The sequence below is a fragment of the Amphiprion ocellaris genome, chromosome 12, assembly GCF_022539595.1.
Source record: "Amphiprion ocellaris isolate individual 3 ecotype Okinawa chromosome 12, ASM2253959v1, whole genome shotgun sequence".
Classification (NCBI taxonomy): domain Eukaryota; kingdom Metazoa; phylum Chordata; class Actinopteri; family Pomacentridae; genus Amphiprion; species Amphiprion ocellaris.
This window is the reverse complement of record NC_072777.1, coordinates 21,019,225-21,032,530: the sequence shown is the minus strand read 5'-3', so window position 1 is coordinate 21,032,530 and position 13,306 is coordinate 21,019,225. Positions and strand designations below refer to the sequence as shown.

Here is a 13,306-nt window from a genome sequence, read left to right as displayed (position 1 = left end):
ATGGTTTTAAAAAAAAAGAAAGAAAGAAAGAAAAAAGAACTTTACTAGGATTTACTTTTGGCCAAGAGCAGCATTTACTGAACTGAATTAACACAAAATATCATGGTTGCACTGATTCACTTACTGGTTCCCCTTGGTACCATTTTGGGTTGAATTTCTCATCAGTTTTCAAGCTGAAAAAAGCATCTCGGGTCACATCATACATCTTGTTGTCCACAATCCCGTGAGACTCAGGATAAAGACCCTTTAGGTATCAGAGATGAAACACAGTCTTGGTGAGTCATTTTGATACTGTGGTTGCAGGAATTTAAAGCAATTATCTCCTCTCTCCGATCTCTCTAACTGAAAATTTACCAGCACCCACAGCAGTTTACTGTAATTGCAGGGTTTGTTGTCAACCAACTGAGGTGGAATTTACGTTGTAAGGCCCTCAGCTTTGCTGTAGTTGTTTTCAAACACATGTATACCATTAGACCTCAGAAGCACAGTACCTTTCAACTATTGTGAAGAAATATTAAGTGTAATTTCAGGGAAAAGCCCAGAAGTCCATTGTTAAACTGTGGTACAGTAACAGCACAGAGCTTTGGAGAGTAACATGTACTTAACCATTGTGCTTTGGACTATGAGTCACTTTCTTTTCAAATGATATGCAGTTTTATCCTCCGAATTGACTGCCAGTCAGGGGAAAATTTCAGACTTTGTAATGTGCAACATTTAATTGACAGCTAAAGTTATTAATTATTTCCAGGTTAATGTTTTAAATTAAAATATAAGCCTATGAAAAAACAATGTATTTCTAAAGATTAAATCAGGACTTCCCAACCTTTTTAGTCTGTAACCTCTTACAATAAATCTGTCATGCTTAATGCTTCTGTTATACATGAAATATAACAGAAAATATTAAACAATACTGCAAGATGTATCATTTCATCTTTCAGAAGAACTTCAACCAACAACAGTAAAAAGATATTTATGCGCTGTGGCCTCAATATAAACCTCAAATACAAATAAATTAATATCATAGATAACATATAATACAAATACATATTGGCCAATCCATATAAGACTGCTCTTTAACATTGTTGTATTGGTACATTCATACTTCTATTATTGACAAAACAAGCCCGAAAAACTTGAAATGACCACAAAAGACTTACAGTAACAATGCTGTAGTGGTTAGGGAAGGTCTTTGTGGGATAAACAGGTCTGATGTATGGTGCTGTTGTTCCGATGTTTCCTGGAACACAGTCATGTTCAGCCACACCATGATGCTCAGAAAACCTTGAAGAGCTGCAGGGTCAATCATGTGGGTGACTTACGCAACTTGTTGATGATAGACAAGTGGCTCCTGTGATCTTTCAGATACTCTGCTCGGAAACCGTCCAAGGACACCAGGATCAGAGGAGGCCTGGAAAAACTGAGCAGGAAAAGGCACCTGATGAATATAAGTTCCTTAAGGGGACAATGAGGTGGGCTTGTGAATTGAAAGTGAACTAATTGCTCAGTGGGCGACACAGATATCTATGGCACCAATGATGTAGCGGAAGTGGTGTACAGTAGCTCTTTGTAGAGGTAACACAAAGCAACTTTTTGACTGAGCTACCAAGAGGGGAAAGAGAGTCAAATCACAGTCACACAAAGCAGGAACAGAATTCAAATCAAAGAATGAGAGGAGTAAATCTCTTCACATTCCTCTGTTCTTTGAAGTGATGCATGGCCACCTCCCTGGGAGTATATAATTATAGAATGTCCAGGAGAGTTACAGGTTATTGCATCATGATCTGTGATTTGTTGTACAGTTATCAAAATATTGCAGTTACATATAAAATTTACTAATTATGTCATCGAACGATGTTATACATTGAATAAAAGAAATAATAACAGAATTTCTAAGTTCATATATCGTACTATAATGAATAGGTAAAATTAAAGCCATGTTTGAAAATGACACAAACCAAAAAATACTAAATTTGACAACAGATTAATGAATTAATACATAATGGAATTTCAACTTGAAAATGCAGCCTTCAAAAATGCTAAAACTGTGCACAATTTACATTTACAAACATTTGCTTTTCTATTTTCCTTCTTCTTTGTATTCAAGATTTAAGTACCTTAGTTCTGCATAGTCAAGAATTTAACACAGAAAAAAATGTTTGCAATCAGCATTGTCCAAACAAGTGTAAAGACCAAACAACACTTAACAAGCAAAGATGTGGTTCAACACCAGAAACAAAATAAACAAACCCAACAGACTGAGTTAATTTGAGAAAAAAACAAATAAAGGCAACTTTCATGAATTTAACGAGAATTTCAATGCAAAAATAGCTCCATTTGGAACCACAGATTTTCTTTTCATAGTCTGATGAGTCTGTCTGGGGTTACTCCCTTACCATGTGATCATGCTTTCATGAAGCCACCCACACTCACAACTCACAAACACGTCTACTTACTTAGAGTGCTCAGACTCATTAGCATAGTCCCCATAGGGAAAAAGATGACACCACAGGAAAAAAACAAGCCATGTGTTTACGTTATTACATACCTCTAAAACAAAACAAAGATGAACAGGCTAAAATGAACTGTGAGACAGAGACAGAAAATAGTTTCATTCTCAGCTTTGAAACTTGTGGAAAGATATTAGAGGAGAGAAGCCAAACCAAGGGCAGCTAAGATTTGAGACATATTATTTTTAATTGCATGTTAATGCATTCTAACAATACAGCAGTAGAAAAAAAAAATTTAAAAAAAGGAGAGCGAGAATTTCATTACCTGGGTGGACACTGTGGCTGTTCAATTTCCTCAGAGGTCGTCTGTAACCAGAGCACCCCTTCTGCTTAAAAAGGAGACAGATCAGTTTTTTAAAAAGCCATGTTTCTAGTTAATAAAGACTATTTTTCGGTCAGTAAATTAAATAAATAACTAAACTTACAGGCAAACCAACCAGACTTATTTTGGAAAATAAATACTATATATTTGTATAATGTTTAAAAGTTAAGGTTGATTCATGTAAACACTTAGAGGTATTCTTAATTAAGAGTTTAACATTCAAAAAGGCTGCATCCATCATCAAGCTAGTGATTATTTAGTTTGCTAAAATTTTCACTGACAATGCTGGCAGCTAAATCAAAGAATCCAGCAAATGTACCATTAAATGGGATTGTTGAGTCATTTAACCGCCATCTCTGAGGAAGTGAAAGTGCGCAAATCAACAGTAAAGTGATGCTGTCATTCACAAGACAAATAGAGAAGCAAAATCTTTCCAGTGTTTTTTGGAGAGAAAGAAGAGCAAAACTTTACTAAGAATAAATCTCCAAAAGCTGTAACAGTTCACAAAGGCAAATACAAAACATAACACAAATGTGACAATATGAACTCAGCCAGACAGTTTTGAACCTCCTCTTTTACTTTGGAAGCAACTCCCCCACATCCCCACCCCAACACATCTGTCAAGTCTGCTGCTGCCTGGACATGTGACACAGGAGTCATGTTGGCTAGAAAGCTCTTTCTCACTGCCTCTTTGGGCCAACAGTGTGGTTTGGACAGAACATGTGAATGTTCTGTGGTCTGTAATCCACCAGAAAACCTGCTATCAGCATTTTGCATTAGACACTGTCAGCCACTAGGAAAAAATGGAGTCCTGAGTTATTTTTAATTCTTTTAATCTGTTTTCAAAGGCCTCACCAAGAAAGCAGCTCTAAAGATGTAGAAAAAGCACAGATGTGAATGGCTCCTAAATAACAGTCTGGGTCAGTGAAAAGTCAAAATGTATTCTTTCCATATGGCTTTCATCTTAGTTGTGTAAGGAATATAAGTTAAAAGGAAATGCCACAGCACAGAAAGCACCCCACCCAAGCTAAGGGCAGCTGCAAGTCACAACCGCTGCCCTCAAATTGGAAGAGGGGTGTTTTAGCATGGCAGTTTGAAACAAAGAACACACTGACACTGCTGCCCACGTCTAACCAGAGGGAATCTACAGCTGCAGAAAACATTTCCCTTCCCACTGTAAAGTGTGTTTACAACATGCATTGCAACAATTGGCCAAATGCCAGTTCGCACCAAACTGACAGAAACATATTCTGTGACCATATCATACACAGTCTCAGGGGTTAACATTCACTTATTTTTCTTTTTCACTGGCTAGCTGGAAACTAGACTCTCCTTCACTGCTTCTCTAAATACTCCCAGCTTCGATTTTCTGAAGGATCTAAAGTGGAATGTTAGGAGACTCTACACTTTCGGTAACCCAAACAGCAGGTTTATATTCTCACAATAGCAGTATGCACCTGTGATTGTTATTTTGCCTACTGACAACCTTACCAAACAAGTCTTCACCGAATAAATGTAAAGTTAGACTGTCTCACACTGTTGCAGCCAAAGCACTTTACTGACCACTGAGTGAAAACTCTGACTTAAACAAAGCTCATTCAGATAAAGAATCAATGTGCTACTACTTATATTTAAATGTGAGCAAAAGTGAAAGTAAACATGTTGACACCTGTATATGGAATAGTAATACTGCGACAATTACTGTAAAATTATTGTCAATTAAATCTAGCTTTATGTGAAGCACTAGGGTTTCTTTCCCTATTTTTCACATTTCCAACAGCAGCATTTAACAGATTTCCTACTTTAAGCTGCTATATGTATCCATTTTTAGGTGATTATTCATGGAAAAAAAAACTGACAGGATAATTTTGTCTGGACACTAACCTGAAATGAATTGCGGTAAGGATCCACAACTAATACTAGAGTCATTCTTTAAAGAGACCTCATGGATAGTTTGGTACGAAACAGTGATGTAAACATTACTTTGTCTTCAAGATCCTCCACAAGCACTTTTGATTAGTAATTTGTAGTGCAGAGGGATGACAGTGAATGAACGAATGATCTTCATTAAAAGTCTCAACCTGAAGGAAATGGACAGCACCCTAAATTCCCTATAGGCCACCAAGGAACCATAATACACTATGTCTACTATAATAAGTTTATTGGCTTCCTGAATAATAAAATTCTATTATGCTTTGAAGAACTCCTGTTCCTTCTTCAACTAGCACTTGGTAATGGGCACATACAAGGTGTGGAAAGACAATTTTAAAAAGTAGTGTTTTAAAATTTATAGTGAAATGTCGGTTAGTTGAATGTAGGTTTATTAAGAGGGAAGATTACCTTTCTGATTATTGCTTTTTCTCACAGAGAGCACCGCAGCCAGGATGACCACCAATAAGCCCAGCAGCAGAACCTAAAATTCATAGAACAAATGTTTGGATGTATGTTAAAAACATTAATCACATGTCACTGTCAAACATGACTGATGATGTTAATTTCAAACTCTAGCTTCTAGTGAGTACAAAAGAAACCCCATGCACTACAAAATCAAGGGGTGGGGGAACAGGATTGACTCATCTGCAATGGATGGAGGGCCGATAATTAGATTTTTAAAAAAAAAAACAATCACAGACATGCCGTCAAACTATTTTTAGTCAAAATGCCAACTTCTGGTGTGAAGAAACACTAAAAAAAGAAAGAAAGAAAACTGTTGTAGTCTGCCATAATTGCTTTTTCTCGATCAAGCGGAGGAAAAGAAATATCGAATCACTCAATTCTGAGGAAAATATTACGGAATCAGTCTGTAGTTTGCAGAACACACACCAGAATCAGACTAAATCTGCCAATTCTGCACTAAAAAAAAAGCTGTTGCACCAAGTGGATTAACATGAATCATGGCTCCAATACCACAGATGTCAGTTAAAACAAAGGAGAGGATTACATTTACTTTTTTTGTCCATCCAAACAAGACAATTTTCTTAAAAAGACATTACAATACATTTTAGCTTTGAATTTTGGCTTGGGAAGGGCGGCATGGCGGTGCAGTGGTTAGCAATGTTGCCTCACAGCTAAAAGGGCCTGGGTTCAAATCTTTCTGTGCGGAGTGTTCTCCCTTTGCCTGTGTGGGTTCTCACTGGGTGCAGGTTAATTGGTGACTCTAAATTGTTCATAAGTGTGAATGTGTGTGAGCTTTGTTGTCTGTGGTTCGGTGATAGACTGCCTTAGGGTGTCTGTAGTGACTTCTCTGATAACCATAACATGTAAATGTGTGAAGTTGTTGGTTTAATTCTTTGTAAAACTGTTTTCTACTTGTTAAATGTATTAGAGATAAAGATAAAGAGAGGAAGGGACCATAGAGATTAATTATAGATGGAGCCCAGAATTTTGAGTCACACCCTTGACTGTTACTATCTTCAAAATTCTTAATTAAAAAAATGAAAATAATACATAGAATGTCAGCATATTTGAATGTTAGTGTGGTGAAATTTTCAGTTTCATGCTTATTCTGCTGGCACTCCACTGTTTAATGTCAGATAAATGTCTTTTCAACCATAATATAAACAAACTGTAATAGGCCTCTGGATCCTTGAGAGAACTCATAAATCACTTCCCCCAGTAGATACAATTCAGCGCACGCTGCACTGTACTGCACTTTTACACTTAAACCACTGGCTCAAGAGAAGATAATGTTGGTTGTTTGGTTCACCACTTCAGTTCTTTTAACACAGAAACATCTCGATAAATTTTAGATGGACTGCCATGAATTCTGTACAGAATTTTTTCTCATGATCTCCAGAGTTGTAATGACTTCAGTAATTATGTTTCAACCAGCAATGAATGGATTAACATGAAATTTGATACATTCTAGTATATCCACATTGTCCGGAGGAGTCCCACTGACTCCTTTCCCCCGATTTTTTTCTCAAAACTAATAGAAGGTCAGAGTTTTCATTTAAAATGATTTTAAATGGCTCAAAGTTTTGTGTTTTCTTCTGTAATGAAAGAATGAATTCTCAAGATTTTGGTGATCTCCTCTCTTTTCCTCTGCTGTCAACTTGAAGTTGACATTTGTAGTCCATAATTCAATCACATTTGCCGCAGCTGCTCTTTGTCATGCCTGTTGCCAAATACAATACCAATATGCTAAACTAAGCTGCTATATATGGTATACATTACCTCTAAAACACCATATGTTAGCATTTGCATAATGAACATGCTAGCATGCTGACTTTAGCATTTAGTCCAAAGCACAACTGTGTCAAAGTACAACCTCACAGAGCTGCTAATCAGGCACTTTTAGTCATTCTGATGTGTTAATTCATCTATCTTTTATCTGTGATTCATTATTCTGTTTTTGTGACTTGAATCGTTTTTCAAGATGTGATGTGTAAAGAGAGACCATTATGTATTCTCTTTGCATTTTTTTTTTTTTTTTGTTGAGTTCATTTTTAAAATTCCCTCATGCACAGTCTCTCACTGTCAAAATGTTGGTCTCTCGGCAATACAAAAGCCAATGAAGTATGAAGACCTAGCTGCTTTTTTGCAACAGCAGCTCATGCAGTATCTGCCCAGGGACAGCAGCACACTGGGCTCAAAGGGTTTGTAGCTAGACAGGCATTTCAAAGAAGTAGAACACAGAGACGATCCAAGAAGTTAGAGGTGTTCAGCTGTGCTGTCATTCCTCCTCCACGAACCAATTCAGGCCTCAAGTGGTAATCATGGCCATTTACTTATCATGAAGCCCAACAGTTAGCCTGAAACCTTGATTTAAGGTAGATGACCATATTTAAACATTCGATGGTTCAATAAACTTTTGCAATGTGACTCCTTAAATTTTGATCTCACCACAGTTTATTTCAGATATAAGCTGCAACTGTAAATGGATCTCATCACAACACAAGCTTCACCATTGCAGATTTATTTTAGTTTAGTTTCGTCCTTATGAGAAATACATGATATAAAGCGCAATAACACACAAATCCAACAAAATTTCGCTGGTTGTACCACAGAGATGGACTCACAACGAATTAAGTTGTGAGTGAAATCTTTACATGTTCTGAAACAAAACTAAACCAAAGCTACAAAGCCATAGTAGTTTGCAGTTAAGGTTAAAAAGCTGAATAGTGTGAATCATCAACCACAAGTTTTCATGTGATTCACAAAAGCAACTTGGAATTCCTAGACAATAACGAACAATGAAAATATGCTGCTATGTGTGCACAGTGTCTGGGTATGTGCAATTATTATCTCCAGCTATAGGTGAGGAGACAGAAAACCTGCATGGGCTTCTTGGGAAAGCCTTAAGACGTGGTCTTTGTGGGTTTTCAAAGTAAACACTCTGTCTGGTGGAAAAATACTAGTCTAGAAGTCTAAGTCCAAAACACATTTATATATATATATATATATATATATATATATATATATATATATATATATATATATATACACACACACACACACACACACACACACACACACACACACACACACACACACACACACACACACACACACACACACACACACACACACACTACCAGTCACAAGTCTGGACACACCTTCTAATTTAATGTTTTTTCTTCATTTTCATGACTATTTACATTGTAGATTCTCATTGAAGGCATCTAAACCATGAATGAACACATATGGAATTACGTAGTAAACAAAAAGTGTGTAATAAGTCACAACATGTTTTATATTTTAGATTCTTCAAAATAACCACCCTTTGCTTTGATTACTGCTTTGCACACTCTTGGCATTCTCTCAGTGAGCTTCATGAGGTAATCACCTGAAATGGTTTTCACTTCACAGGTGTGCCTTGTCAAGGTTCATTTGTGGAATTTCTTGCCTTTTTAATAGGGTTGGAACCATCAGTTGTGTTGTGCGGAAGTCAGGTTGGTACACAGTTGACAGCCCTCTTTGACACTTGTTAGAATCCATATTATGGCAAGAACCAATCAGCTAAGTAAAGAGAAATGAAAGTCCATCATTACTTGAAGAACTGAAGGTCAGTTAGTCCAGAAATTTTCAAGAACTTTGAATGTATCCCCAAGTGCAGTTGCAAAAACCATCAAGCGCTATGGCAAAACTTGTTCACATGAGGTCTGGCCCAGGAAAGGAAGACCAAGAGTCACCACTGCTGCTGAGGATAAGTTCATCTGAGTCACCAGCCTCAGAAATCGCAAATTAACAGCACCTCAGATTAGAGCCCAGATAAATTTCACACAGAGTTCTAGTAGCAGACACATCTCTATATCAGCTGTTCAGAGGAGACTGCACCAATCAGGCCTTTATGGTCAAATAGCTGCTAAGAAACCACTACTAAGGAAAAGCAACAAGCAGAAGAGATTTGTTTGGGTCAAGAAACACAAGGAATTGACATTAGACCAGTGGAAATCTGTGCTTTGGTCTGATGAGTCCAAATTTCAGATCTTTGGTTCCGCCTGCCGTGTCTTTGTGCAACGCAGAAAAGGTGAATGTATGGTCTCTACATGCATGGTTCCCACCGTGAAGCATGGAGGAGGAGGTATGATGGTGTGGGGGTGCTTTGCTGGTGACACTGTTGGGGATTTATTCAAAATTGAAGGCACACTGAACCAGCATGTCTACCACAGCATCCTGTAGTGACATGCCATCCCATTCGGTTTCTGTTTAGTTGGACCATCATATATTTTTCAACAGGACAATGACCCCAAACACACCTCCAAGCTGTGTAAGGACTATTTGACCAAGAAGGAGAGTGATGGAGTGCTGCGTCAGATGACCTGACCTCCACAGCCACCTGACCTAAACCCAATCCACATGGTTTAGGATGAGATGGACCACAGAGTGAAGGCAAAAGGGCCAACAAGTGCTCAGCATCTCTGGGAACTCCTTCAAGATTGATGGAAAACCATTTAAGGCGACTACCTCATGAAGCTCATGTCAAGAGTGTGCAAAGCAGTAATCAAAGCAATGGGCGGATATTTTGAAGAAGCTATACATATGTTCCCACCATCACTGACTGCTTGCTCAAAGGGAATCCAGAGGCAACAGTTTAAATTTCAGTGATGACATAGGTGACACACATTCCATACATTTTCAATTCCTTACTTGAAATTTGGTCAAATACATAAATTTCTGTCTTTTTCTGATATAGCCCTGACCATTAAAGCATAATGGCACTTCATAATGCCATATTTCTTTTCATTGTTACGGTAATTGTGGTTTTAGTCGTCATGTAAAGCCTGAAATGTATTCCAAATGCAGCCTCCAAGAGGAAGCCGTGTGGTTAGTCTCAGTGCCACAACGAAATATGAATAGCAAAAGTCATTGTTGTTTTCTGCGACTTTCATTCTGTGACAAATATAAAATCCTGAGGAATACAAAGACTCATTGAAATGTATAATCAGATTCCAGATCATAACATACATAGTGGTGATTAGTCAAATTTTTGACAAATTTAAATACAATGGCAGCAGGAATTATCACCAAAATTGATATATGGTGGGTTTCTCTCAAATAATCTTATTGTGCTATAGGTATATACAAAGGAGATTAAAACTATGACCCCAGCAGCGTGCCAAGATGCCATTGTCAATTGATCCATTAGTCACACTTAAGAAAATTCACTAACAACTATACATAAACCAAACTATAACCAGTGAAACACAGCGTTATTTATTTCTGGTGCCTTTCCCCTGTAACCCCTCAAACATCTGAAAGAAACATTTGAAAGAGCACTGCAAAAAAAGGTGCCTGGAATCCCCTCCTTCTTCCCTCTGTCTAACTGCACAAGACTTCAAGGTGAAACTTTACACTTCTAGATCAAAACTAGCATAACTCTAGGTCATGTCTACCTGTAGAGACATTTGTGGCCTCTGTCTCTTTGCATTTGAGTGAAAAACATTTAGTTTCCAGGTTCACACTGGCTGCACTGACACTCAGCTGTGTGACAGATGTGAGTAATGACAGTGAGAGTAAACAGTGGAGAAATGCAGACTTGAGGCTGAGGTTTTAGATTCCTACTGATGACTGATTATATATATATATGTGTGTGTGTGTGTGTGTGTGTGTGTGTGTGTGTGTGTGTGTGTGTGTGTGTGTGTGTGTGTGTGTGTGTGTGTGTGTGTAAAGTCACTACTCAGTCTGTTTTGATTTGTTTGACTTAAAGTCCAAAACCCAAAAGGTATTAAGTTTCTGATATTGACCAGGAAACCCAGCAGATCCTCTTATTTGAGAAGCTGGGCTGGAACCAGCAAATGCATTTTTCACTTTCTTATGAATAAAACATGACAGTATTTAACAATAATCAGAATTTCTGGTTATTTTTCTGGTGGTTAACTATTTAATTCACCCGAATAGCAATTTCAGCAACAGTCACTATAATCTCATTATTTTTGACAATCTAATGGGACACTTTGGTCATAGCGTGGTACAGCCTGACAGAATACAAAACATACAAACAGTATTTGGTGGACTCTATGAAGTCAACTGAGATTAAGGGCAGAATTGTACAGGAATAATGTATCTTCAATTGTGCAGTAAAACCCAACTTCTGTCGGTTAAATGGCACCTTGACACATAAATTAGTTACAATGTGGAAGAGTGGAAGAAGTTTTTTTCAAGTGTAGCTGTAGTGTTAAGTTTAAAGACAAAAGGTGCTGTCCAGGTTGGACAGAGAGGCAGTTGTGTAAGTTTAAGTGCTCCTGAACGTACCCCAATAATGATCTTAAAGCGGGTCTTCGTTCTGTTTCCACGGCCAGCATTGCTCCTCTGACTCTCCAGCTCTTGTGTCCCAAATAAAGACGCCGCCTGTTCGGCCGATCGGTCCTCTCCTTTGGTTACTTCCATGCTGCTGAGCGCTAAAGCCTCCTGGCAGAGTTTTCCAGCAGGGGCTGGAATATATGCGGTGAATAGGATATGACCCTCAGCTCTGCTCTGCTCCAACGTAGCACCGCCTTTTTGACGTCTTCATGTTTGCAAAGCAGCAGCAGCAGCCGCATGTGTTTGACCTGAGAGTGGGAGGCTCATTAGAACAAAGCAGACCTCAACGCTCTGCTATTTTAGACCTATTTTCCACTGGTCTGTCTCACTGGAAAATAACCTACTTTTAAGCAACAGAAACTGTTGCTGTATCATATTCCGGATATTTATGTTTAAACATGCCACAGAAATGTTTGTCAAATTTCCATATGTTAGACAAGAACAAACTAACAACCATACAGTTACTGACAACCGTAACGTAAACTTGTAATTTGTTCTCTAAAATGAGCGTTGCCGCCATCATGTGGTCAGACTGAGGGGGTGCCCTGCATGTCTGGACGGTTTTCTCATTCATTCAAACCTTTATTTATTCTCGAAAGGACAGCGAGGTTTACCTCATTTCCAATGCCGTCGAGATTACAGACACATTAAAACCACAGCACAATAAAACAAGTACAGAATAATCACTGTGAACAATATTTTCACCAACGATAAGGTAGACAAAATAAAATAAATAAATAAAATTAATTAAATAAAAATAAAATCAGGTAAAACAGTTGCAATGAGAAACACGATGGTTAGAAATCAAAGTTCTGAAGTCTGAAAGAGAAGGAAGAACATGAATTTTTAGACAGTGTTGGAGGATGTTCCATGAGCTTGGAGTATCAAAAGAAGAAGCCGTTTTACCAAGTTCAGTACGTGCTCGAGGAACTTTAAGAAGTAACAGATCAGTAGAGCGGTTGTTTTCATAGACTGCATTGATTACCAATAACAATCCGAATTATCACAATTTCACATTCTGAAATAGGGATCGATGTTTGTAGTTCTGACTTCACTGAAGTTTACTTTGTTGATTTTGACTTGGCTTTTCAGGGTGATTCTTGAGTTTGCTTTTGACTTTGATGGTGATGGCGTCGATGACATGATCAGGCATCATAACATTATCATCTTGAGTCTTAGTTTCTGGGAACATATGAGAACGTCACTAATTTGCTAAAAAGAGGCACAATATGGGAAGATTAATGTGAAGGTGGGCAGATATCAGAACTAAGATTTCTCATGGTTTCTCATGGTTTGCATTTTAAAATATACAAAACAGACTCCTCCCTGCCAAGCTAAAGCCTATTCACTAAACTTTTAAATTTTAAATTCTTAGATGACATTTAAAAATTCATTATTTTGTCCACCAAAGAACAAAACTTACTACAATTTCATAAGAAACCACATGTAACATTTGAAAGCAGTTAGCAGTTAGGTATACACATCTAATGTGTATATATATATTTTTTTAAATTAGATACTGTTCCTAAATGTATAGAATTTGGCTGTGATCCAAGTTGCAGTTCCTATAAAAAATGTCTATCCAGTCTTGGAAGTGGTCCCCTTTCATTGAATTCATTCAATTTATGGACAAGAATTAACAAAAAAAAAAAAAGACTTTCTAAAATCTGAAATATAAAATAAGTATTCATGCCCTTCAAGTCAATTTTCAGTAGTAGTGAATGCATCTTTG

At 37.6% G+C, this 13,306-nt stretch overlaps 1 protein-coding gene across 2 annotated transcripts in view; it reads right to left on the bottom strand.

The window, feature by feature from the left end:
- enpp1 (ectonucleotide pyrophosphatase/phosphodiesterase 1) overlaps nucleotides 1-11,769 on the bottom strand; it is a 34,005-nt gene extending 22,236 nt beyond the window's left edge. The window contains exons 1-6 of one of the 2 annotated variants that reach the window (XM_035943639.2): nucleotides 11,527-11,769; nucleotides 5,170-5,242; nucleotides 2,773-2,836; nucleotides 1,320-1,417; nucleotides 1,158-1,237; nucleotides 125-244 (exon numbers count right to left, since the gene is read on the bottom strand). In XM_035943639.2, coding sequence (XP_035799532.2) covers nucleotides 125-244; nucleotides 1,158-1,237; nucleotides 1,320-1,417; nucleotides 2,773-2,836; nucleotides 5,170-5,242; nucleotides 11,527-11,661 — 570 coding nt within the window. In that variant the 5' untranslated portion in view covers nucleotides 11,662-11,769. The remainder of the gene's footprint in view (nucleotides 1-124; nucleotides 245-1,157; nucleotides 1,238-1,319; nucleotides 1,418-2,772; nucleotides 2,837-5,169; nucleotides 5,243-11,526) is intronic. The other variant, XM_023299680.3, reaches the window with a different exon arrangement.
- Nucleotides 11,770-13,306: the final 1,537 nt, after the last annotated feature.